Below are 27746 nucleotides of genomic sequence, written 5' to 3'. Positions count from 1 at the left end.
GCCTCTGGTGGGGACTGGGGCATTCCTTTGGCCGATGGGATACACTCGGTGTCGCTATACGCGGACGATCTACTGATCTATATCAGAGACCTGACTTGCTTTCCGCGTGCGCTCACCTCCATATTCCGCGATTTTGGAGATAAGTCAGGCCTCAGGGTTAATTGGGCAAAATCAGGAGTGTACTCTTTTGCAGCGGACACGCCGGAACATACATTATGGTGATGGGTGAAAAACTCGTCTGGTACTCAACCGTCTTCCGTTATCTGGGGATACGTATCTACCGAGACCCAGTTGACTTACTAGAGGGTAACCTCACGTGAGCCATTTCGTCACTCACGGCGCAGGTGACTTTTTGGAACACCCTTCCACTAACTGTTCCGGGTCGGATTACCCTTACCAAGATGATTATGCTGCCGAAACTCCTGTATTTTAATGCCAACTTGCCAGTGTATGTCCCGACTAAAACTTTCCGTGAACTGGAAACACTAACTAGGCAGCTGATCTGGAATGCAGGGCGCCCCAGAGTGGCGCTAAAAACGCTATATGCGACAACGAAGTCAGGGGGATTATCTGTCCCCAACCAGGAGCTTTACTATCTGGCAGCTCAGTTGCAGTGGGTTGCCTACTGGCTGAACGGTAGGAACCTCTGCGACACGACTTCGGTCGATACCGTCATGACGGTGGCTCAGATACATGCGGTATTTCACCCCCTGACTAAGAAACGTTGTCCAGATCAGTTGCACCTCGCGGTGGCGAGAAGGTGTTTTGTGAGGAGCCTAAAGCTTACGTGCTCGGTCGCACCTTATGCCCCCAATTTACCGCTGTTGGGAACACCTTGGGAGGACGGCATGCTCACGGAGACAGCACTGGACAGTTGGACAAGTGTTGACTTGGAAACATTGGGGGACCTCTTTGAGGACGGTACTTTGCTTTCGTTTGAGTCCCTGACAGCTAACACAGGACTATCACCTGGACAATTTCTAACACACGCGGCACTGCTTAGTCTACTGAGACGGGCTTGGGGCGACCTCGCAGTGGAATTACCGTCCCACCTACTGGTTCAGTACTTACATGTGATGGGAAACGGCTCTCACATAATACACTGGCTTGCCCAAGCACTACACACACACACACAATTTTCGCCGCAACGCCTGCGAGACAAATGGGCTGTAGACAGAGGCCGCGCCTGGACCGATAAGGAATGGGCGGTGGTACTGGCTGGGGCGACTAATATTCCGCGTAACTCACTATTCAAAACCATACAGTATTACATAGTGCATCGCGCGTACTTGTCTCCGGACAAAATCAATCAATACTTCGGCCTAAACTCATCAGCGTGCCCCAGATGCAGACTTGTAGATACGCATCTACTCCACATGCTCTGGCAGTGCCTCTCCTGAATAATTACTGGCCACTGATTTCGGCTTGTTTGGCGGCAGCGGCAGAGGCGGCTTGCCGCACACCTGGGAGGCATGCTTGCTGGGCCTGTTTGAGAGAACGAAGCAGACCAAAGTACAGGCTAGATTCTGGGACCAGGGGTTGATAACTGCAAAGCTTCTCATCACCAAGCGCTGGAAGAATAGAGCACCCCCGCAACCCGCACATTGGTGCACCTCATTTGATAACTGGGCGAGGGCGGAGAGTGTGGCACTACATAGGGAAGAGACGGCTGGACTGCGCAAGTTCCCTATAGCGCAAGACTGGGACAACACCTTGGCCACTTATCACCGAGTGTGCCTGCAGAAAGGCATTCTCTAAATCCGGGAGTGCGGCGGCCGCCTCACCCTGCTACCCCCACCTTTTCTCCCACCCCTTCCCTCTACCTCCACCCCCTCCTCCTCCTCCCCCCTCTCCCACTACCCTTTCCCTCCTTTCCTCCCTCCCATCCCTGGCTACATACCGGTCTCGCACCCCCGCATGCCCTAGACCGGACCTCGTGGTCTGTCCTCCTGCCTTCCCCCCCCCACATCTTATCTCAATGTGGAGCCCACTGCGTTTCGCATCCATCGACCTTCCTTACAGCCATGACACCGCACACGTCCGTTCCTGACCGACCTGATCGAACCACACATTCCTAGTTCACCTTTACCTAGTTTGTTTTTTTGTCAACCCCACATTCCCGGGTAGTTGTTCATGGTTTCCCGTGTCAAGCAAAAGATTTGAATACCTGCTACATGTATGCCACGATTACTATTACACGATACCACAGGAATTATATAATGGATACCCCTGCCTACCCATTCCCTTGGTCTGTGGTTGGAAATTGTTTGGCGTTTTCAGCAAACTGCTGTTGTTAATTTGCGTATCCACATCTGTCCAGTGCACGACAGGAACTAATGGCCTAGTCATGATGTAAACATAACATTGCTTTGCTCTTATTATGTCATCTTTTACCTGTTACCAATATTGTGTTTCTATGATTGGCATGATATGTACTGATGATGCTGTGCCACAATTATGTCACCGTTTCATATCTGTGTACGACTTGAACGTAACTTAACAAAATAACTAATAAAAGATATTCAAACAAAAAAAAAATAATAATAATTGGAACTCCGATTTCCAAATGTGACTCTCTCTGAATCGCAATTAGGAAATCGTTATTCCTAATGTATGAAACTCTTTTGAGTTTCATTAGTGATTCCTAGTGGGTCGCAAATAAACCTACCTCGTGCATATTAATGAGGTAGGTCGCAATTTGCAACCCATTAGGAATCACAGTCATCACAGGTATGGTGGCCTGCTGAAGTCAGCAGACCACCATGTCAGTTATTGCATTTTGTATAAAGCAATCTTTTTTTTTTATTCAGCCATTTTGTCTAAAGGGAAATGGGAGGCATTTAAAAATAAAAAATACAACTTTGTAGTTCTATTTATTAAGAGTAGGCAGTGGTCCGTGCGACCACTTCCTGCTCCTAAACATAGTTTTATATACATACTCAAAGGGAAAGGGGTCCTTTGGGATGCTTCCACTTTGGGAATGGGTTACCATGAGTAGTAAACTGGTGGTAAAGTATTACTGTTTTGCGACTGGAATTCAGCCGCAAAACCATAATACATACTATATCGATTCAGTATTTATAAGGTACGTCTTAAACACGCCCTTTTCAAATACTGAATCGCAAACACAAAATGCGATTCGGTAACAAGTTAATGAATCACATTTTGTAACTTTAAAAAAGCATTTTTCTGGTGGCAATCGCCCAAATTCTGCTAATTTGGCTGTTTGCAACTGAAAAAATGTTTTGTGCATCTGGCCACAGGGGAAAATGAGCATCTGATGGTTACTGCTGTTCGTGTCTTGTAGCATGTAGTGCTATTTTCCTGCATCCTTGGGTCCTTATTTTGGATGAAAGGGTGCATTTGGCACACAAAAAATGACGCAAAATTCTGGATTACACATAATTACGAATAATTTTGCAGTAATTATGAGTAATTATGCTAGAGAGAATTACGGTAGTTACACCTACCCCTAATTTTAACAAAATTTCCAGCAGAGCAAAGTGGGTGTTTAGACTCCAGACTCTGTGAGAAGTATTTGTCAGTCCCGCCTATATTAAATGATATTTAAAAATTGCCAAAATATTTTTAGATCTAGACCATACATTGATGTATTATATAACTGACTGCACTTAAAGGTTTAGACCTCTATTGCAAGTCTAGTAAAATTCCCTATTCCGCTGAGGTTCCATCTAATAGAGGTGAGGTGCTAACACTGAATTCCAGTGGCTAAAACTACCAAATCTGGAGCCTTGCATCCTGGGTTGGAAGCCAGGCATTAGTACTTGACAGAAACATCGTATGGTTCTCAACAAACCACTTATTCTCCCTATGACTGAATAAAAATATAAATATCTGAAATGCAGTTATAAATATGTAAAATGTGATTCAAAGTGAACCGCCACATGATTTACACAATCTCCCAACACCTACCCAGCTAAGTATGTGCTAACACAAATACATATATACATCTCGCTCATTGGACATGTCACCAGGTGAAATCTATGGGACGGAAGATGACCGAAAATGGAGAATTACCTTTGGATTCTAGTGCAAGCTTTCCAGTTTTGCCACTAATTTATTATAAATTATTTAAAAGCATTCACAGACAAGGTGGCCTGCTGTCCCCACTAGGCCACTATCCCACTGTCCCTGAAATGGATGCAAACCATAGTGAATCACAATTTGGGACATCTCTCCACAATATTCATGACATATGTCGAATTGTGACCCACTACGATTCAGTATTTTAGGAATTGACCTATTAGTACTCAGGTCAGTTCACAACATACCTATACTGGTTGCAAAAAGCGCTGTTCTAAAAAATCTCTAACTGGTCAGAGTTTAAAGATACAGATAACCAAAAGAGGCTAGTCAATGAGGGACTATCTTAACACACTTTGACATCGAGTTCAAGGCTGTTGCTCTCTGGCTGAAAACCCATATGACATCCACCAAGGTTAACTGGAAAGGGATTGGACTTAATACACCCTTATTAGGCGACCAGAGAACTCTGATGGTCTGTGAAAAGGACATTTATAGGTATTAGAGACCCGCATGAATGCAGTGATGTTAAATTCATTATACTGTGCCATACTCTGGACCCACGGCCAATACGATTGTGTGCTGGCAGCAAAGATGTGGTAAACCTTCCTTATAGCTGTCGTACGAGCTGGGGAAATCTACTCACAGCCACTGCAGAAGCTGAGTTCCTTGCAGAACTGATTTAGGAACTGCCAAGGTTGTGACAAGAATAAAACTTTAAAGAAATCATATTTGTGACTTTTGTGCTTGAAACCTAATTGGCTTGTGATACATTTTGAATTAGTTGAATGTTGCAAAAACAAACATTCTAACTTGTTCCAAACCGAATTACACAGTTGCAGTTTTTGTCTTAATCCTGGCTTTAAGAATGGCAAAGCCCACGCAGTAAAAAGCAATTTTAGGCTATGTTGCTGCAGAAACATACAAACTAGCATACTTTGCATGTTTCAGTTTTCAGCATTATGCAGTTCGAACTCGCGGGTATCAAAGCACACCTTACCATTAACTTATGTAACATTAGTGTCAATCAATCAATCAATCAGTGCTTGATAAGCGCTGCTACTCACCCGTAAGGTTCTCAAGGCGCCTGGGAGCCGGGGGGGGGGGGGGGGGGTTTAGGAAGAGGGAAAGCAGGTCTGACTGGGCGCTGTGGTTCATTCAAAGAGTCAGGTCTTGATATCCTTCCTGAATTGTGTAGGGCTTTAACATCCCAAAATGGTTTTGATCTGACATGCTAATACTTTGGCCTGGAGTGGAGCGCCTGATCAGCTCTATTGCAATGATGTTGAACTCTCCAAATTGAGTGTTGTAAACCTTTACTATGGACTTACTTAAAGGTCAAATATACAAATTAGTATTTGCCAATTAGCTGCAATGATTAGTGTAGGTGTTTAGCACCTTCCAGTGCCCACAAATTCAACATTTTGGCAATCTAGTTCCATAAAAATTCAAACACTTGTGGAGATCAGGTGAAATAAACATATCTGTAGTGCGCTATATTACATTTTTATTAACATTACATAACATCTGAATATGTTGGCACTGATTCAAAGCTGGTTCCCAGTCTAAAATTAAACAACATTACAGGCAGTTCTGCTCTCTCTCTGAATATGCAGCCAATATTCAGAGCAGGTCTTCAGTGATCCAACATCCTCGAATGGGAGTTTGTGGAGTGTTTTCTCACTGAAACAGGCTAGTTATTATTGCCTACTGATCTACTACCTATCAAACCATAAGCCAACTCACTGGTGGAGCCAACTATCCATTCACCTACTTCACATGCTTATTCTCATCGTCTTATTAAGTACCTTTTTGGCAAGCATTTATTAGAGTGTTAACAAAACTTTTAAGCAAATTAAAATGCATTAAAGAAGTCTTGTTTATTCTCTTCTTTGAATGAAACATATTTTCTCATTAAGGGGTCCCTAGTTTACTACACAACAAAAATTGTATCAATGAAAATAGTCCCACTCATTCCATTTATCACTAGATTCTTATTTTCCGAGACACATAGTATTACCTATCTCGTTAGATGTCTACAAATAAGTATAGAGCCTGTTTTAAGATTTGACGTACTGTACTCTGTTCATCAGGGTGGCTGAGGACATTATCTACACCATCCTAATACACTATATTCCCCCAAATTTATATGAGAACTGGCCAAGCAGTCATCTCTAACATTGAAATGACTCGTCGTCATGTTAGTTCCTTTCAATGTACAAAAAGCATGGTGGATGTCCGCCTTCAGTTTTGAAGATTGTTCACCAAACATTTCAAAAGCTTTTTGTTGTTCTAAAAACAAACTCCCATAGCATGAGTTTGTTTTAGAAAAACAAAAAACGAAAACCCCTACACCCTTGACGTTTTCTCCGAGGATGTGGGGGTTCATTATTTTTGTTCTGTCCCTCACTGCTAGTTTTTTCCTGGCAGAGACAGACACGAAAAATAAATTAAACTATCTGCCCTAAATTGGGCAGACGGTGTAATGTCCGTCCTCCAACAGCCCCTACTTTGTCAGGCTGTCAGAGCAGGTTTTCAGTTGACTGAGCCAACAGGGGATCATTTGACCAAAATCTTAAAGTCTGTCCATCTCTAAATGAGGCAGATGGACCGAGGCGTTGGTGGATAAGGTACTTCGTCACATTTGCAACAAGAGTACCCTGTCTGGCAAACTCTAAATTGGGCCCCTAGTCTCAGCAAGCTTGCACGAAAATGTCCTTCAGCAAACTCTATGCATTTATTTATTTATTTTATTTTGAAAGTTTTATATAGCGCGAACAAGATCTTTGCAGATATCAGAGCGCTTTACAAAGAAGGGGTACGAACAGGAGAGTAAATAACATTGGGCATAGCGTAGTTGTAGGTAATAAGTGGGGTGGGGTAGGTACATGAGGGAGCATAGTCAAACAGGTACGTCAAAAATGCTAATAGTACAAACAAGTGGGAGCATAGACAATCATATTCGTATCATTCATCCCCAACCACAACGCCTGCAGCAATGAAGATGTAATATCATTCACACTACAGTAACAGAATAATTCACACATCACACACACTATAATTAAATCACACTTGTTACACACTAAATACATCTGTCTTATTTGTTCCTCACATGTAAGCCAACATAAACTGTAGTATGGTCTCACTTGTCTACCTTCCTTATTTTATGCTCTCCATACTAAATGCATCCCTTCTTACACAGGGCTTAACAGTTTTCATGTACATGTATATAGAGGCCTCTTGCCATTTCCAAACATATAATAAACATGTCCAATTCAAATGTTATCCAGGGCACATATAAGTTCAACAACGGTGCACTTGCTAGAGCCTTTCGCAAATTTTGCAAATCAGACATGCGGCTGCACAGATTGTCTCTTTGGGCACAGCTTAACATAGGGGGCATATACAAGTTTTAACGTGTGATACAGCTGATACGATGTGAATGAGTGACTTGTATCTTCTGATTATGTTTACAGGGACACATTCTAGCCGTCCCAGCCGACAACTACACACATGAACTGCTCCTGGAGAAACCGTTGGACAAGTCTTTTGACTTCATCAGTAGTTGTGGAGGAAACAGCTTCTATCATGAGTAAGTGTGACCTTTTAATGTTCAACTATAAGTAGGCAAACCAAAAGGATTTCTGAGAATCGAATCAGTTTTTAAGAGTTACCATCGAAATGCAAAACAGAAGAGAAACAACACCAAAGGCCATATTAAGGGAATTGTACAAGTGCTTAGCAACTTAGGGGCATATGTAGGTAATCTCCATTTTGCGATTCTGAAATAGCGATTTTAAGGAATCGCAAAATGGAATGTAGGTAATAATTCGCAATTTTTTTGCGATTACCTTATATTCCTTAATTGCGATTAGCAAATTGCGAATCGCAATTAAGGAATGAGTGTGCCATTCATTCCTATGGGCCAAGAGGCCCATAGGAATGAAGGGGGATAAATTCTCAAATTGCGATTTTCTATGAGAAAATCGCAATTTGAGATTCGCAGTTCCAAGGGTGCCAGGGGGTCCAAAGGACATCTGTTGCACGCCTGGAATGCGCCTGTAAGTACATGTGGCGCACAGACATGCCCTAAGGGCATGTCTGTGCGCCACATGGCACTTTGAAATTTAAAAAAAAATTAATTTTTAAAGGAAATCACAAAATACCATCTACTTGGAGTAGGTGGTATTTTGCGATTCCTTAAGCCTGAATCACATTTTTTAATTGACTCCTACATAGCATTTAAGGAATCGCAAAATTACGATTCCTTAAATGCTTGAGCAAAATAAGGAATCGCAATTTTTGCGATTCCTTATTTTGCTAATATGCACCTACATAGCAAAACGCCGTTTGCGATTCGCAGACGCTGAAATTCGCCGAATTTCGGCGTTTGTGATTCGCAAACGGCTACCTACATATGCCCCCTAGGTTCGACCGACCCATGTATACGCATGTGCCATTTTTGCGCTGCTTATTTTGTATATTTGTCAGTGCAGAATGTACATAATGTAATCCAGCCATGGTGTTTTGTTGTGATTTCAGCCTCAAGTGTTTGCAATCTGATCTTTTCTTTTTGCTTATTACATTGACAACTACCGCAAGCAGCCGAAGGAACTCAGGGGCATATTATCAAGGGGGTTTATCTCCGCTTTTTTGGCTTTAAAAGCCAAGAAAGCGGAGATAAAATTATCTCCCTATTACCTAGCTGTCGCTAACACCAGTTAGCGACAGCTAGTAGGAGATAGCGACCATCTTGGGCCCCACTTTGCATGTCAGAGAAATGTATCACTAATAACATGCAAAGTGATTGGAAACAGTCGCTAACATCGCTATCTCCTATTACCAACTTTTGGAGATATTCGCGCTAAGCGCGAATATCTCCGAAAGCTAACACCTGCCCTCAGCAGTTCTTAGCCATGTTATCCAATGGGAGTGGATAACATGGCTAGGAGCATTAGCTCGGTAATGCCTGAATATCGCTGACTTTTCAGCGATATTCATGCATTGCGGCCGTTTTTTATCGCATTTCCGATAAACCTTGGTAATACCAAGGTTTATCTGCGATAAAAATCGCCGCAGGTCGGCGATACATTTTTGTCTCTAACCAAGCAATAGCGATAATTATCGCTATTGCTTGGTAATATGCCCCTCAGAGAAATATTTGCTAAATAAGTTTGATTCATCTGAGGAAAAAAGTCAGAGGGAAAAAAGTGCAAAATCGAATTAAGTATCATGAGCTGGAGCATCGTGTCCTGTGCCTTTGCATCGCTATGTAGAATGTACTGAAAGGAGTATTCCTGGGGGCCTAGGAACAAAATCATGGTCCAGTACATGCAGCCCCAACCCCATTAAAAACACAGAAAATGGCAACAGTCTTTCCCAACAAGATTAAAATGACAGCAAACTTTCAAGAATCATAAAGAATATTTTTAATCTCCCTGAAGCGTAAATGTGTTGAGGTATACATTGTTTAAAGACAGTAAGAGCCCTTCTTTTCCACAATCTCCCTAAAATCAACATACTGAACACGAGGCATATTCTTCATGTTTGTTTCTGCAAGTTAAATCACTCTCCCTGCTGCTCAGTACAGCGTTGGTGCTCCCTGCAACACTCCACAAGCTTTGTTTCAGCTTGGAACAGGCAGATTGAATTGGTCTGCAATCTGCTCTAATCACGAAGATACCTACTGAGCTTGTGGAGATATAACTCAGCTACATATTATGCCTTAGCCCAGGACAGGTCTGAATGCTTTATGCAGCATTTGGAGCTCACCTCAAGTAGCTAACTGGTGGGTACCTCCAGGGCCACCAACCCTGAAGGGCCTTGAGCCCAAACGTATCTTGATTTTCTACTTCTACCCAAGACAATTTGGTGTGTCCTCTGAAGCCCTTTACTGTATTATCTTAGCTTAAGGGGGGAGTCCTCGAGTCAAACATTGATTCAAATTACGTATCTCGATGGGCCTCGTGGAAGTCATACCTGGACTAGAATCATTCGCTTTTCTGTGACAAGATGAGTATTAACTGTTGTGTTATTTCCAACTGGAGTCGGCAGAATATGTCTCACTTTGATAGGCGAATCCAGAGGCACCACATTAAATGTCTCTGTCACCATCATGGCCCTATAACTTCACCTGGTCATGTCCTTCTATAAGAATATGTGTGGTTGATCCCTGTGGCACATGTTCCGTGGTGAGTGCAGACACCATCAACTAACCGTCAAAATCCACTAACGTAGCACTGTAAAACTTGCTACTGCAGCCTGTAGCGCAGTTCTATACTGCCGATTTCGACCTGGAAAACTATACCTTTTGCCAGGCCTAAACCTTCCTTTTCAATACTTATAAGTTACCCTGAAAGTAGGCCCTAAAGGCTCATTAGGTAGGATGAATGGTATTTGAAGAGTAGGACAAGTGTATTTACGGTTTACATGTCCTGATAGTGAAAAACTCCTAAAGTATTTTTTCACTGTTGTAAGACTATCTCTCCCATAGAATAACACTTACTTTACTACACTTATTACACTTACTAAGTGATAACCAGTTTTGGGAAGAGATAGAGAAATGCTTCTTCCACTCATTTGAATTGGAATTTATAACCCTCTTTAATGGTAACGCCGGATTTTAAATTTCAATTCTGAAAATGCTACTTTTAGGAAGTTGGAATTTATCTGCCTAAACCAATTGTGTCTTTCTGCCTGTGTACTAGGTCACATGACTGTGAATAGCTCTCCTGTTGTGTTTTGTGTATTCTTTCCAGCCATGGGGACAAAGGGTCTTGAGTGTGGGGCAGGGTTGTTCTCTCCTCAGCAGGATGTCCTGAGGGGTTTGTACCCAACCTTCCTGAGCTTTACATGGTAGCCTCAGGGGTTTGCCCACCCCGTTCCCGACTTTCAAGGACTGCCTGTCCTGCCACTGACAAATGCAGCTCACACCTAGGCCTCTTTTTCCCTTTGTTATTCTACACAGTTTGGAGCCAAACCCAGGAAAGGGGGCAGGTTAGACAAAGGGGGCTTCTTCTACCCACAAGCTACCATTGGGGTAAAAGTGACACCTTCAGAACATCTCATCAGAACACTCCAGGTACAGTGGAAGATTCAGAAAAGGTACTGCTTTGTTCTCTGAAGAAGGATGATTGGACCTGCTTTCTTTGTATTCAATGTAAGAGCAGGGGAAACCCAATACACCCTTGGAGGCTTGGGCAAATCTAACAGTGACAGGTAAAGATGCCTGCAAGGGACTTTGTTTAAAGAAAATTCTGTCGTTATTTATATTGAACTTACTCTGTGGGTGAGTCTAATTCGAACGGACACCCAATTGTCATTTGACAAACTCAATAAATGAATATACAGAGCACAAAGCACTGACTATCTTTTGTTGAAAATACAAAAATATTTCTATATATAGATCAAGTTAAAAAGGAGTACACATGAACAATAAATTCAGCAATAACTCATGAAAGAAATGAAATCAAATGTGTCCTACACTTCACGAAGAAAACATCTATTCCACTAGAAACAACAATGACATATCTCCTAATGAGAATAATGATCACTTAAATACAATCGATATTTTTAAAATAGATGATGGAGTCGACGTTTCGGTCTTAAATGGCGTCAGTCCGTCAGAACATCTTCAGGACAGTAGATATTGCATATGAGGAAGGACCCTATTCTAATCATAATCAACACGATCAATCCTTGTCGTGGAGATGTGTTCAACCAAGCTCATACAAATGTCGGAGCTGTCACTGATCCTCAGATCAAGGTCAGTCCAAATTTATGGTGGGAGTTTAAAGCTCAATCCAAATTAGTGGCAGCAGTTATAGGAGGGCATCTCAGCTCATCCAATCTCAGTTTCCCAACCGTGTCTATCAGGAGAAAAGTTGCACAGAAGCTGGCGTCAGTACAAGGAACCTCGCCTCGTGCAGCTTCCGTGCAACTTCCCCTGATAGACAGACCTCCGATTTGGGCTACAAGGACACATCAAGCTTCCAAAGGCTTGCCCTGCAACTGCGCTGCTGACCAGCACCAACTAAACTGGCCTGAACTTGCCTAAGTCCTCTTGCTGGCTTGTGCTGGAGTAAGTCCTGATCCCCAAGTAGTAACCCTTCAGATTTTGAACTCATCAGAGAGTATTCCTGCACACACATCACAAGTCCTGACCTCCAGGTGAAGATCCAGATGTGTTTGCACTCTTTGCGACCATTCACAAACTACTCGTGTCATCCAATACCCATCCGTAATGCATGGTGACGCGAATCTCCAGAGAAGACGGGCTCTTCTCATCAGCTCCCAGATCCAGCGCCAACTGTCACAGTCCTGATCGACCGCCAGCACAAAGTTTCAGCGATGACTGACTCTTCATGCCAAACAACAACCGTTGATGACCTACTCCTTAATCCAACAACTCTATTTTTCTAAATTGGTTCAGGATTTCATTTGTGTTGTGTTTTGAATTTATTACTGTTTGAGTGTTGCATAAATATTTTACACATTGCCTCTAAGTTAAGCACAGGTTTATTTAGCGGCTTTGGTGGTTCAACCTGACAAGTATTGTGTTTATTATTTGAGTGGGCCTTCCACCCCTTTCAACTAATAAACCAATTTTTTACAACTGCATTTTCAGGAAACCCAAATTTGCCCTGGTCGCAAAACTTGAACCTGGAACATGCCTGTAATTCCCCAGCTGGCCCAAAGGAGCTTCCCCTGACCTTGATAATGGCCACTTAATTTGATTAGTGACCGCATCTTCCAGACCAACAACTCCAGATGACTCTGAAGATACTGTGGAGCCAAGCCTGTCTTGGCATGATCAATTTGCCTAGGAAAGCCTAGGTGCCAGTAGCAACACTTTATGAGTGTTTTAAAAAAAAATAGGAACAGGTACCTTCAGTTGGTCACTGATAAGGCATCAAACCAAAGGCCCAACAGGCCTCAGAGAACTCTACCTCAGCATTATCTTCCTCTAGTAAGTGGGTTAGTCTGAGATGTCCTTTGCATGTTTAGTGAGCTATATCTCTTTTTGGGCCAGGCATCTGAAGATTGTCAGTGTAGGCCAGAAATCAGGGTGTTGTGGGCAAACTAGAATACATGCAGGAACGGGAAAATGATGTGGACCATAGGGGATGTTCTGCAGGTCTTTGTCACACTACCCACAAGGATTGGAATAAAGGTAGCTTGGTTCTCTTATAATCCACATAACATAGGAGGCAGAGACGAGACACACTTGCAGTGTGACTAATCTCCTTATTTTAAAACTTCAATGAGCTTTCATCCGTATATCCCAAGCAACTCGCCCATCACGTCTCACCCTTTAGTTCTGTGGTGTAAATTCAGATGGTTGACCTGATGAAAGAAGCGTTTGGTTGCCCTTTGTATTCTATTTGGAGTTTGGTAAGAAGGGCCCTCATGATTTATGACAGGGATAGCTTGGAATAAGTCCTAGTAGTGTTGCAGTCAGTTCTGGACTCTCGTTGTGTTATTTAGCGCAGTCAACGACTTACACTAGAACAGAACAACACTCTACATTTTGCTTGAGGGCCTCCTGGATCACTAACTTTGCAGTGTTGAGTAATTTTGAAAAGAAGGACCTCTGAGGTCTACTGGGAATACTAGAGCTCTGCCCTGGGCAGAGAGTCCTGCATTGGTACGTGGTGAGAGGCCAGTTTCAGGGGTAGCCCCACAAATGGTCTTAAAACGTTTCCTGTAACTCCAACAGGACTATGTATCCTTTGAGGTGGTGAAACTATGCCCTATGAAGGGACATCCATCGCAGATTGCTAATTGGAGCTCATAATCAATGGCAGTGAGGTTTAAGGTTCTAAATGAGCCATCTTTATAGCTTTTTGCTTCAGAGAGATTTGGGGATCTTACAGTGGCTCCAAGACCTGTGCACCCACAAAGGAAAACCGCTCCGGGTCATAATATTTTCAATTTCTCCTGGTATTTTGTTTATCGGTAACCCAGATTTAAACCCAGTAGTCATCTGTTATGAATATAGGTAAGTCTTGTTTGCGTTTAATTCTGTGGTTAATTTTTGTCTATGATTAAAAATGTCCAAATACATGCTGGGATTTCTGAAAAGTCAGTTATCTATAATTGCAACTAAATATTTCTCCCTTCTTTACCACGTGGTCTCTTTAATGTTACCATTTACATGAAAGGGATCTGCTGCAAATCAAAGTCTGTCTCTGACTTATTATTTAGATTTTAGGTTCTCAACGATCATCAGTACTGGATATGAAAACTTTTTCTATTTACTGTTGGCCATATATCAAAATCTGTATTTATTTCTGGTAAAATGACCATGTACATTTATCCTAGTCAAACAAGGAACATGTCCTCTCCTTCCGCAAGATCTCAGCTGGAATCTATTGTAAAACAAGGTTCTAAAGTTGATACCAGAAGGTGTCGGCATCCTGGAGCTCCACGTTGGCTATCCTGTAATCTTTCCACCTCAGAGGAGCCTACACCGGCCCCTGGAGCTTGAAGAATCCTCTCTGGGTTCGCCACAGCTTAGACCAGTAGTTTTAGCATGGGTAGGGCAGCAACCAAAAAGTGTTTCAGGCGTCCTTGAGCTTGTTCTTAAACATCTTTATTAAGGTTTATCACTTATCATGTGCAGAACATTTGTGCTCTTTGCTTGTCAACCCTTAATTGGTGATTAACAGTTATGTGAGTTAATTAGTAGAGCATAGATACTATGCTGTTTTGAGGTTAAGAAAGAAACACATAAAATATTCCTATCCAGAGCTAAAAATGAAGCCCAGTTGTTACTAACTGTTACGTCAAGCAAAAAGTTGCCATCCCATGGTATGTCAAAACCCATCAGTCCCTACCACCACCACTCATCAGCGACAATTCTGTCCAGCCACCCAGCAGTCATGATTACAACATAAAATACACGAAATTGAGTTCCAAAACAGTATAAAATGATGCCCATCAAGGAGAGGTTTAACCTTGAAAATGTTCATATTCTGGATCGTTCTCATCACTAGTAAGAGAAGCAAGTGGCGCTCTAGTTTCTACGTCCAAAAAGAAGTATTACATGACTCCCTCAGGTTGACTAGAAAAACATCTTCTGCCTGTAACCCTAAAGACATGTTTCTGTGATCTCAGCAAAGTACATCTGTCTCAATTCTGTGTCAAGGCTCATGATGATCCTTCCCCTGCCGGTTCACTAATGACCCTCACTGTGATGATCAACCCTCCAGAGCACCCTGTATTCCTGTTTCTAGTGTGAGCAATCACCCATACGGGTTTACTGCTCATCAATGTCACTCTGACTAGTCCTTTACTGACCTGCCAGTTCCGACCAGTGGGAAACCCACCAGCGTGTGTTGATCATAGTGAGACGGCAGGCATAAGACATCACATTCAAGGGGTTCACTATCCCCAGACAAAGGGAACACGCCTCTGAAGAAAGAAAGACAAGATATTCAGGCCAGAAAGGAGGAGAAGATGCAGGTTGCGATAGGTCAACTTAGGTAAGACTGGCAGCTTCATTTCAGGGTTGTCTTCATGTAAAAACCTAGAGGTATGTGTATGGGCAACACAATTCTGAAAGGTGAATCACTAGGTTTTCTGATACTGTTTGGAGTTTAAAAAAAAACTTGGAATCAACTAGTAAAACGGCATGTGCGGTGACCATGTGGTAGTTGTATGTTTCCTGGGAGATATTAATGGCTGAAATAACTCAGCCATTCAGAATGAGGGTATAGGTATTGAGCAATCGTATTAAAGTCAGGTTCTGGGAGTTAGAATTAAATCCCTCAAAGGAGTCTGTGATGAGCATTGAAGTGTTCGTGCAGAATTTCTTTTTTATCAAGTCAGAATCCCAGGGGTCTCATTCATTCAATGATGGAAGATGTATCATGACTTATATTAAAGCTATCCAATTAGGATTGAATCAGAATTGTGCTGTGTCTGGGCCAAATTAGCATAAACTCCATTTTAATAGATTTATGTATATGATGATGCTTGATCACTCAGTCTGGACTGCTAATTAAAGTGTCTTAAGTGGGAGCCAATAGATTTGATTTAGGTTGGAAAAAAGTTGGAGAGAAAGGAATAATAGGGTGCTCCTTGCTCCTCAGAAGTAAAATCCAATTAGAGTATTGCAAATCTTTAGGTGTTGGATCTGATTCCAAGCTAAGGAGAACCATTTCAAGATAGGTCCATCAAAACCTGTTCCATCTTGGAGGTTTTTTAGAGAGAACGCTTCAATTATCCCTGTCAAACACAGCTGATGGGTCTGGTAACAGCTCTGGTAACAACTGTCAAGGTTGCCAAGAACAATGTCTACTCTTTGTAATATGAGTGTCTTGTTGCGACATTGTGTCCTGAAGCTTGATTAGAGGCCCTAAAATAGGCTATTACCCAAAATTATTTGTTTCATCTGAGAGTTTCTACGTGACTTTCAAGGACTTTTTATATGTAAATGAAGGGTGTTTTTACCGGGCAGAAGGTATTCAGGTCATCAGTGTCAGCTCTCGCTTTTCGTATAAAAGCAAAGCAAACAAAATCAACCTATGGTGAAATTAGAGTCTCTGCTAGCTGAAACGTACTATTAAATTGCAGTTTTATGAATACTGAAAAACAATAAACTTACACAAACATGTAAGTTTACCTTTGTGAATCAGGCCAACTGTGCATGATATGAAAAATATAGTTACAACATAACCCATTTTTAGGCAAAAGACTGTCCTATCTTTTTATGTCATCATAAAGATACTACTAGTGAAATACCTATGTGAATAGCAAACAATATTGAACTCACACAAAAGTATAAGTTTACCTTTGTGCATTAGGCACAGAAAGAGAAAGTCCTAAACTCCTACGACCCTCCCTTTCAACCTCTGATCAACCAAACCTTATTCCCCAGAATTTCCAGCATAAAGGTGAGCCTATGCCTCCTGAACCAATAAGAACACACCAGAATTACACCTGTTCTCTCCCGCTGATATTAGATGAGAATTAGAGAGATAGACGAGAATGCTTATAGAAGAGTCTTGAATCAATGACATGTCAATGCATCTACTCCCATTGCTAATGGATTCTGTAATCTGGAAAAGAACTGTAGGAGATAAGTGTTCAAGCGATCCACAAACTAATCCACAGTTGGATTCCCAAATCTCAAGAAAATCTACTGAAAAGTATATCCCGGTATTTTAAAATTCTATGTACTGTAATGCTTTTCCCCTGGATGCGAGTTGCCTTTAGCGACAAAACGTTTTTTTTCCATTACTCAAAATTATTTTTAACAGAAGGTTTAGGGAATTAGAATACTTTCTAAACTGCCCATTGACATTATACATCAACACCAAATGTACTGTTTTTATCAATGTTCTATCCCTGCCCTCCAAACTGTTATCAGTTTTCACCAGTTTAATGAATGTGAACTCTACTAGTTAGCCCAGTGACCCAGGCTTCCAGTACAGATCCCCACCCCCTTTTGCTGGCATCTTGTGTAATAAACACCAGATTCACACACACACATTTCTCCAGGTTTTGACAACTCAGCCACCACTTAAGTTGCATTTTTAGGTATTGTGATCAACGTATCGAAGTCCCAAGATAATGGATCCCAATGGTTAAGTAAAGGAAGAACCAGTGGACCTAAATGGAGATGTCCCCACACTACCACAAATAGGCTAAAATAAAAGGGGAGGGGGGCTTTCCAAACCAAAAGAACCCCTTTACTAGTAACCGCTGCCCCTCCTTTTTTTAGTGGTGGTAATTTAAAGTCAACCTACCATGTTACCCTGAATGTGCAGGAATTGTCTGGTGGAGGCTTGCTACATCTGTAGCAACCGTTCGGCCTCTGCATCAGTGTTGCTTTTCTTTTTCCCAGGAGACAAACCAGAGCCAAGTCCAACCAGAATCAGGCCCCAAATGCACACAACGCTCTGTGAGGGCTGAAGAATTTTTTTTATTGAGAAAGAAATCCAGATTCCTACAGAAACTGTTCAGCTGTTGCAACATGTTGTATCAGTTCTTTGCAAGAGTGAGAGGCTATCAATAGATAGTTGAGATATGGGTGAATTTGAATACACTTTTTATGCCTAATCAACATTGCTAAAACTTTCATGAGCACTCGGGATAGCACTTTCAGACCGAATGGCAAAGTTTGAAACTGCCACTGAGAATTCTCCAATGCAAACCTCAAGTACTTTTGAAAATCCCTTCTTACTGGCACATGTAGTAAAAATCATTATTGTCTACTAATGCTAGATAATATCCTTTTGAAATCAAAGGGATAACTTGCTTTAGACTATTTATTTTGAAGGGAATCATGGCGAAGTAGAGGTTTAGCTCCTTAAAATGTATTACCAGACGAAATTCTTCCAGGAACTTTCTTACCAAGAAAACTAAAAAATACCATCCTAAACCCTGCTCCTCTTCAGGGACTGACATTATTGCTGTCTTGTCCAGTAAACTGTGAATATTGTTCTATGGTGCAACCCTCTATTCAACATTCTTTGGAACGAGAGTAAGAAAGAAGCAGTTGTCTGTAACTGGTGTCTGAAATTTTAGAGAATATCCCATTGACAACACCTGGTTAACACACTGATCCACAATGTTTTTGAATTATATCTCATGAAACAACCTCAAGCGTCATCCAACCTTCTCTGAAGTGGCTTTAGGCTCGGCATAATCACGGGCGTTGGTAAGTTCTAAATGACTACCTAGATTTTGACCCATTTCCCTCTTGTTTGGACTGAACTATAGTCTTATTAGATGAAGGCATGTATCTTCAATTCCTCTCCTTTTCCTGCTGGAGGTTTCCAATTGATCTTCAAATGGTAGCACATGCTGCCTATTCTTAAAGGACTTATGAATTACAGTCCCACGTTCTTCTACAAACAGCATATCACTACAGGATGGCATCTACAGCGAACACGCTTTCTGAGCCATATCTACCGTCCACTCTCTCAAATATAACTGTCTTCCTACTGCCATCATGCTAGCTGCCATATAGCTGAAGCCTTCAAGTTGTCAAAACTATTACCGGACATACATTTTGGTTGGCTCTCCATGGTTGCCAGCAACTGAGAAACATCTTATCACTTCTGATTGGCTTGTCAAGCATGTCTGGGTGATACTAACAATGATGAGGAAACCATTGAATGTAAAAGCGCCTTGTCTGCGATTTTTTGGCATCTCCTGTGGATGGTAAGAGGATGAAATACTTGTAGAGAATGCACAGTATTTCAGCAAATAAATTATCTTGCATGCTTGACTTAGGTAAACATGTTTTACCAGAAATATTGGTAAGAGAAATAGTCCTGTATGTTTGACAAGATTAATCATGTTTGAACAGAACTGTAGCATTATATTTCTTGATCATTACCTGTGAAATCTGACACTGTTGGAGCCCGTAATGGATCGTGCTACAACAATGGAAAAAATGAAGAACGTACTGAGCATGCCAGTAAACGGATAAAAATCTCACAAGACTTGTGCTTCGCATGTGTCTTGGGAAGTCTCGCTACCATTTTGGTTGAACCGTTATATAAAACACACCTATTGGATACTCAAAGCTTTGTGCTGTTGGAGGCAAGACAAGAGCCAGTTTTCGAGGCCAGCAGAAGTGTCTCCTCTCAAGAGCTGACAGCCGCGTATCTGACCCATTAGGTGGTTGTAACTATCCCAAGCATCACAAACCACAGTACGAAAATTGTGGGGAAAAATGAACAAATGAACTTCTCTGGTGCATGGTTGAGTACCAAGACTGATGTCTACTACTGTAAAGGTAAAACTTAGGGAGAAGTTAATTGAACTTTTGAGAAGACTGTATTTAATGAACTTAAAGTGTGTGTGTATAATGTTTACTTCCAAATGCTCTGTGCGCCTATATTGCTAGTTGAAAAGCCCTCATGGTAGTAATGATATTCTCTCGACATTGTTCAATTCATTTGTTGCAAAGATTTTCGTGGAACTAGCAGGCATGTTATTGAGATACTCTTATTATGTGTGATGTGACACATAAAACCAATATTATGATGTGTGAAAATTCACAAACTACAGAATAGGATGACCCCGGACTAAAGCCATGAAAATATGTGAAAAGTTTCTAAAAGGACACAAAAGAAGTGTAATGAGAATCGAGTATCTCAAGAGATCGTCAATCCCAAGTTAGGGAGTGTTGATCAGGAAGAGGACTGTAACAGATATCCATGCTTAAAGGAGGCAATATGGTAATCAATCATGGTTCCATGGTTGGCAGGTTTCCAAGAGAAGGATTCAGAAGATTCCAGATGTAACATCAAAATCACCTAAATGCAGTCTCTTCAGGTAGATATTGACATGGCAATTTAGAATCAGGAAGAAATACGAAGTAGAGAGGTGGCTTCTGAGTTGGAAAGTTATTGAACCTGCCTGTGTTTTTTGCAACAGGGAAACACACATCTTCTTTTTCATTATTAAAATGTTTTGTTTTAGCTTGTTAGTTGGTCTGAACTCTTGAGTCCATACCATCACTTCTTTGTTCAAAAACTCCAGTGGTGGTGTTGTGGGCAGTAGGGATTGTTCGATTTATGCTGACTCTGTAATCAAGCAGAGAGAAGAACTCATCTTGGGGAATCAAGGTTTGACTTGTCCAATGAAAAAGATTGAAACTCTTTAACCAGGAATAAGAAGGGGTGTGGCTTGGAAGCCGATGCGCGCAGCAGCGTGAGCTCAGGGCTCCGCTGAGAAGGCCCCACAACATCCTGAATAAATGAAGTCTTGAACCCCCCTAGCGGCTCCCGGAGATTGGAGGGTGCAAGGGTGCCGCATCTAAGCAAATTGGCCCCCAAAACAGCGTGCTCCGAGTCGTTTTGGCGATTCCCTGGGCCGCGTTGGTAGCCGGCGGCACTCAAAAAATGGCGGCACTACAGTTGTCGGCGGCCCCCGGACCGCACTGGTGAAGAAGTGGGCTGCCGCTGGGGGTGCTGGCGTGGCGACGCATTGCAGCCGAGTGAAGAGCGGCCCTGCTCGGGGGCTGTGGGAAGCGGATGCGGAGGGGGGGACGGCCCGTTCCGGCCGACTCCTGGCGGACAAGACGGGACTCTGCCTGGCACTGTGGAGGGTGCGAGCTCAGGCCGGACGGCGAGGGAGGCCCGCCCCCCGTGGGTCGCACAGCAGGCGAACGACAGGGGAGGCGACCCTGAGAAGTGGGAGCTGCCGGAGTGGACTGCACTGGTGAGTGGGGCACGGTGAAAACTGGGCCTACCGACCGCCGAGGCGGGTGAGGGGCCCTGGGACCACAGTATACTGCGAGCAGGGGCTTGGGCGAAGGCGGGCGCTCTGAGACCCGAGCTGGCGACTGAGGAGCGATGACCAGGGATTGGCTGGTAGTACCTGGGGAGAGGGAGCCAAAGCGCAGAGGACTAACCCCGCAGAACTCGAGAGCAGACCCCGAGGGCACTGTGCTACACTGAGAAGCCTCAGAGTTGTAGAACGTGAGCTGACTCCCGAACCGGACTGAGTGCAGAACTGGCGTGACCGGGAGAACCTGGTGCGTTTGTGAAGCGCAGCGACCGCTGCTGGAGGCTGGAGCGGCGAAAGTAAATGGCACGGCCTACAATTGTCTAGGGACCACCGCGACGGACAGGAAATATCAGTGGGCCGTGAATATAGGCGATCACAATGAGGAGGGACGCGGGGCCTATGAATAAGCGCACACTAGACGGTGCGGCGCTGATGGTCTCGCCCCGCCCTGACCTGAACTGCTAGCGGAATAGCCGCACGGACCTCTCTGACGGCAAAGCACAGGGAAACCGGCAGCGGAGTGCAGAGCCCCTAGCGCACTAGTAGATACAGGTCCCCTTGCAGAAATACTGCAGTTACACCTGGGTAACGGACAAAGGAGATCTTGCACCTCAAACCCTACGTGTGCGGCATGGAGGCCCTCGTCATGGGCAAACCTAGAGGGAAGAAGGATGGGGCGCAACAATTATCAGACACTGAGACCCCACTTCAACCGGAGCAGGAAGCACGTGAACCCCCGCAGGACTCTGGGCTGCAGCAGCAACTGGATAAGATCTTGGCGGCCATCGCGGACTCTCGAGCTGCCCTGCAACAGGACATTGCGCAGGTGGCGACAGGCCTGGGCCTCCTGCGGGCAGACCACGCTAAGTTGGCGGACAGGGTGAAGCATGCAGAAGGGGTGATCCAAGTGGTAGAGACTGCACAGACTACCTTGGCTCTTGAGCTGCCCTGCAACAGCACATTGCGCAGGTGGCGACAGGCCTGGGCCTCCTGCGGGCAGACCACGCTAAGTTGGCGGACAGGGTGAAGCATGCAGAAGGGGTGATCCAAGTGGTAGAGCCTGCACAGACTGCCTTGGCTACGACGGTGACAAATGCCTTAGATCGGATTACGGTGCTGGAGAGGCTTGCTGAGGATGCGGAAGGGAGAAACAGACGTAACAACATTCGCGTAGTGGGCCTGCCTGAAAAAGCAGAGGGATTGGATATAATACGCTATTTGGAGGACTGGCTGAGAGCGGTGGTGGCTCCTGAAGGTCTGTCAACCTTTTACACCCTGGAACGTGCACATCGAGTCCCCGCGAAACCACCGCAGCAGGGTCGTCCTCCCCGACTGGTGGTGGCACGCCTGTTACACTTTAGAGACAGAGACTTGCTGCTCCAGAAAGCCCGTACTGATGGCCCGTTCTATGTGGGTAATAGTAGGGTCACTCTGTTCCCGGACTACACCTTCGAAACTCAACGGCGCCGCGCGTCCTTCCAGGCAGTCAAAAAGAAACTGCGGGCGGAGGGACTCCAGTACTCCCTGCTGTTTCCTGCCAAACTCCGAATAATCCTGGATGGGAGAACTTGCTTCCATGAAACACTGGAAGATGCATGGACTTGGCTGGAATCTTATAGAGTTGGCAAAGATGGATCGGCACAACAATCCCAGAACCTCACCGAGAATCCTCAACTCCGGAAGTCGCAGCGAATATGGCGCCGGCGGTGGGGACTGCAGAAGCCATCTGATTCACAAACAGAAGTGGAGCGCAGAGGTGCACTGGAGGCGGTATCGACCATAGCTGGTGACTTGATGGCGACTCCGCTGCTGGAATCAGACTTGGAGAAGAACAGGGAAAACTCGGAGGCTGAATCATCAGGATCCGATGATTCACTGGTCACCATGCCACTGGTCACGCCTGGAACAGCAGATGGACTCCTGAATGAGTAACTTTTACATTTTCTGTGGATATGGAGGGTCCGTTGAAACTGGGTACGAGTGGGCAGACGCTGATGCGAACTTAATGTGTTGATAACTGGGGCTGCGGATGGAAGGAACTCCAGGTTCGGTCCCAAAACGAGGCACTTGGATACTGACTAAAGGTTGGGGGCTCTAGTAACAAGCAGGGGGGAGATTGGAGATGTTAAGTTCTTCTGGGGCCTTCTTGGAGCTAATTGGGTGTTGCTTTACCGTATTGTTGATTGATTGCTAGGCTCTATCCAGCCCCCCCACCGGATGGTCCCCAGTTAGTACGCCTTTTGCACTTTTAGGGCGATTGTTGGGTTAGTTTGGATGGGATTCACTATGTTAGTGCCTGTTCTAGGGAGGGAGGGAGATGCAGAGGGTGGCTTGGGGTTGTTGGGGTAAGGGGGTATCATGTTTGGACAATGGGACTCACCGGTGTGTCCAGGACAGAATATTGATTTTTGGTGCTTTATACAATTGAACAATGAATCCATTACCTGATGTAAAATGTATGACTTGGAATGTGCGGGGGTTACACTCTATGCAGTGAAGATATAAAGTTCACTCATATCTGGTACGTAGGGGCACACAGATAGTATTCTCACATGAAACACACCTGGCTAAACCTAAGGGGTTGGCATTGCAGCGCAGATGACGGGGACAGCTCTATTATACTACCTATTCAGCTTTTGCGAGGGGGGTGCTGATTTGGGTCAGGGCTGGGGTCCCCTTCCAGATGACAGACCAGTTGATGGACCCTGAGGGCCGTTATGTAGCCGTTAGAGGATGCCTGCATGGGAGAGATGTAATCCTCTGCAGTGTTTACGCCCCTAATGTAGAACAGGCGACTTTCTTTGCTCACATGTCCGATACCCTGTCTGATTATTTCACGAACCCGATGTTGTTAGGAGGGGACTTCAACTCCATTGCAGATGTGACCATGGATAGATCCCACCCCCCATTGCCTGCTGCCCCAATTCATAAATTGTCAAAGGTTAGAGCCCGTTGGAGGACAATTGGGGACTCGTCAATATATGGTGTGCTACGCAGCACCCCGGTGAACGGGATTACTCCTATTTCTCGGCTCTGCATGATCTGAAAAAAAAAAAAAAAACAGGAATGAGAAGTAGAAACAGAATATATTCCTGTCTTCAAAGACCAATTTAACACTGTATAGGCAATCTTAAAGGAGTTCTTTGTGTTTTTTCAACCGGTCTGAGATGACAATATTATCAGAGAGCAGCTTAGCAGACTGGCCAGTGAGGTTTGCTAATTCTGGGTCCACCACCAACTTCTGGGGACTCTCCAAATCCCTTTTTGCCAAGGAATGCAAACTTCCCATAAACCTAGGGACAGAATTTCTTTTAGAATTCTTCCATTCCCTTTTTATGAGACTCTGTACTGCCATATTGACTGGAAACTTAGTAAACATTGGCTTATTAAACTGTCTGAAACAATCCTCACTGGTTGAAGTTTGTTTCTCACCTAACTGGAGCTGAACATTGCCTGATGCAGATGAAAATAAACCTTTCCTCCCCTCTTTCCGTACATACTTCTCTTTAGAAAGTTCTGATTCCCCTTCTCCTGAGTAGTGATCATAATTAGAGGGGGACCTGGAAGAAGAGACTGAATATGAAGAGCATCAAGAAATTTGTGAAGAATGTGACCTTGGAGAGACACCACCCTGCACTGGTCCACTTGTTTATTTTGAATGGGTCAAGAGATTGCTCTATCGATTGGATTGGTTTTCAGGTATGTTAAAAGTCTGGTCAGAGTCCTTTTTGACCGGAAATGGTTTCCGGACCTCAGATCACCTTCCTCTTCTTGATGGAGAAGGAGATACATGGCTTTGCTTCTGGCTGTGCTTCTCCATATAAGTCCTTCTAAAACTACTGAGACAGATGAGAAACAGAACCAGGAGGAATATATATCCCACAAAGGACAGATATGTTCTGATCTTAAACATGTAAATATTTTTTTTAAAGTCACAAAATATCTATATTGCTTGCTTTTTAGGAGTGATAAATTATTCATATATCATTCTTTTTGTACACCCTCAATAAAAAAGAAAATTAGAAACCATTGAATGAATTTTACTCCTGTACAGGCAAAAATCCTTGCCACCTAAACAAAGACCAGAATACTCATCCTCATGGTCTCTGTTTTCTTTGTAAAGTAAATTCACAGGAATTACCTGTAAGAAGAATCACCAAAGGTAAACCCAGTTCAGCAGAACTGGCCTAAAAACCATTGTTTCAGATTACATTTTGTTTTAAAACAGACTTACTGCTTCTTTGAGAGCTTTTATTAATGCAAGGCACTCCCCTTGGGTCTACCACCCCTTTTTCTGCGGTCCCAAACATGCTAATATTTTCACCTGCTGACTTAGAGAAAACTGGCTGCCCTCCAGAAGCCTTCCCTTTTAATGTAGACTGCTTGGCTGACAGAAAGCACTGTACAATAAGAACGCGAACCTGAAAAAAGGCAAATGTAGCCACCTGGGCAGGCCAAGATCTCCTTGGAAGACAGCGACTAAGAAAACTAGAAAATAGCCTATACTTGACAAGACGGACAGAAACTAATAGTCGCCTGCGCCAGTCACCTATTAAAATACACTTCAACAAGCCCACACAAATGTGATTAAAGAATGAGTGAGAGCCTAGCATTGTGAATTGTTTGCACAGGCCAATGCAATGCACACAGAGAGGCACTCAAGAATGTGTACAAAAGGGAGACATCCCTTTGAATCCCACTCTACTGTTACATGAGTAAGTACTAGAACAAGAAATAGGATGCTATGCTATGGAACATTGTAGAGTGCACTATCACCAGGGATGGGAACCTTGCGCTGAGCAGATGCGTTACAAAACACCAAGCAGGGGTATCAGGCCAAACGCTCTGCACAATTATCCTATCTAGTATGGTTCAGTGAATTTGTTGTGGGTGCTATTAACCTGAAGTCATATACCCCTAGACTCCCAATAATTCAAAGCAGCACAATGGTACAGCACCCCACACAGTATATCATTTACAATAACATTGAATACATTCTTCAAAGAGACAATTCAGTAGGACTGGAGGTTCTTTTTTTTCCTTTGCTTTTATTAACAATTTTCAAATTTTAAAATGAAGAAACGTAGCCTGACTAGCTTCGCTGCCGGCAGGCAAGGGATTAATAGAAGAGCCAGGTCTTTAGCTTCTTGCAGGATTCAAGAAGAGAGGAGGAACCTCTGATGTTTAGTGGGAGGTCGGTCAATGCTTTGAAGCAATAGGTGGGATAAATGAGACTTGGAGTAGAGCTGGGCGAGCCACTGAGAGCTCGAGCCATGCTCGAGCCTGAAGCCCAGCTCTGGCTCAGCTCAAGATCTTGTTGAAAACTCAAGCCCATAATGAGCCGAGCTTTCAAGTGTCTTCTGCCTGTTACTCTCCCTCTACCCAGGATGTGAGGTCACAGCAAGAGCTGAGCTACAGACTTTGCAGCTGAGAAACCAGGTTCGAGTCTCAATGTCAGCTCAACATCCTGTAATTCTGGGCAAATCATTTAATCTCCTCCGCCTAGAAAAATGAATTTGACCATGTGTAATGCGCCTGGTGTTCGAGTAGCGCGCTCCAATAACTTAAGAGTCCAGTTCACGCTACATAAAAACCTCGCAAAGAGTTAAAAAGAAGCGGAAATATGCCAGGAGATGCACACACTTTATTTCACAAAACGCCAGTTAGGCCTTTAATCGAGACATGCTATAGAATGGAAAGATGTCTCGATCTAATGTCACAATAAAGTCCAATAGATGGCAAACATTCACCTATTGCGAAGGAAGGAAAGCATAGGGCACGACGTGATCAGGCTTCCGACCTGGATACATTTGCCTGGCAGTCGTGCACATGTAAGTGTTTCCCACGACTGTGGTGCTTCCGCCCCAGGGCCCTTCTTCGCTGGGTCGGCTGGCATCTGGCAGATGAGCTTCCTAGTGCTTGAGCAGGTATGGGGTCAGAAATCCTTTCACTATGCTGCCTCGTTGTTTACTTTACGTAGTTTCTTGGAGGAGGAGCCGAGACGGGCGGACGTGGACCGTCTCGGCTCCCGGTCCGAGCGCTGCTCCGGCATGGAGCCCAGCGTCCTTAGGAAGCCCTCCGCGATGCGCACGCTTCCTAACTGAAGCGGAAGGTGTGGGGCACCTGCAGGGCTGCCCCGATCGCGGCTGGTGCCTGTGGAGCGGCGTTGGTTTATTGCTCCCGATCCCTGCCTTGGACCCAACATGGCGGCCGCCCGTTACCAGCCCGGGCTCAACAACAATGATGAGGAGCGGAGCCTATGGCGGCCTGCCGGGGGCGAGTCTGACAGGCGCTGGTCACCGGAGCGGTATGTAGGGCTCTTACCGCGTCCCCCGCTGCCACCCGCCGAGACTCTGCAGTCATTCCAGGGGCACACCAGGAAAGGGCCGGTGATTGACGGCGGCGCCCTCTGCTGACGACGGCGCCGCCTCGAGACCATCCTCACTTAC

At 44.1% G+C, this 27746-nt stretch overlaps 1 protein-coding gene across 1 annotated transcript in view; it reads left to right on the top strand.

Moving 5' to 3' along the window:
- LAMA3 (laminin subunit alpha 3) overlaps positions 1–27746 on the top strand; it is a 1062926-nt gene that overhangs the window by 718289 nt on the left and 316891 nt on the right. Inside the window, exon 35 of the mRNA XM_078687418.1 lies at positions 7521–7636. Within this exon, the coding sequence (XP_078543544.1) occupies positions 7521–7636 (116 nt within the window). The remainder of the gene's footprint in view (positions 1–7520; positions 7637–27746) is intronic.

Source organism: Lissotriton helveticus, chromosome 4_1, assembly GCF_964261635.1.
Source record: "Lissotriton helveticus chromosome 4_1, aLisHel1.1, whole genome shotgun sequence".
Taxonomy (NCBI): domain Eukaryota; kingdom Metazoa; phylum Chordata; class Amphibia; order Caudata; family Salamandridae; genus Lissotriton; species Lissotriton helveticus.
Note: the sequence above shows the minus strand (reverse complement) of the source record. Positions and strands in the feature narration are given on the sequence as shown.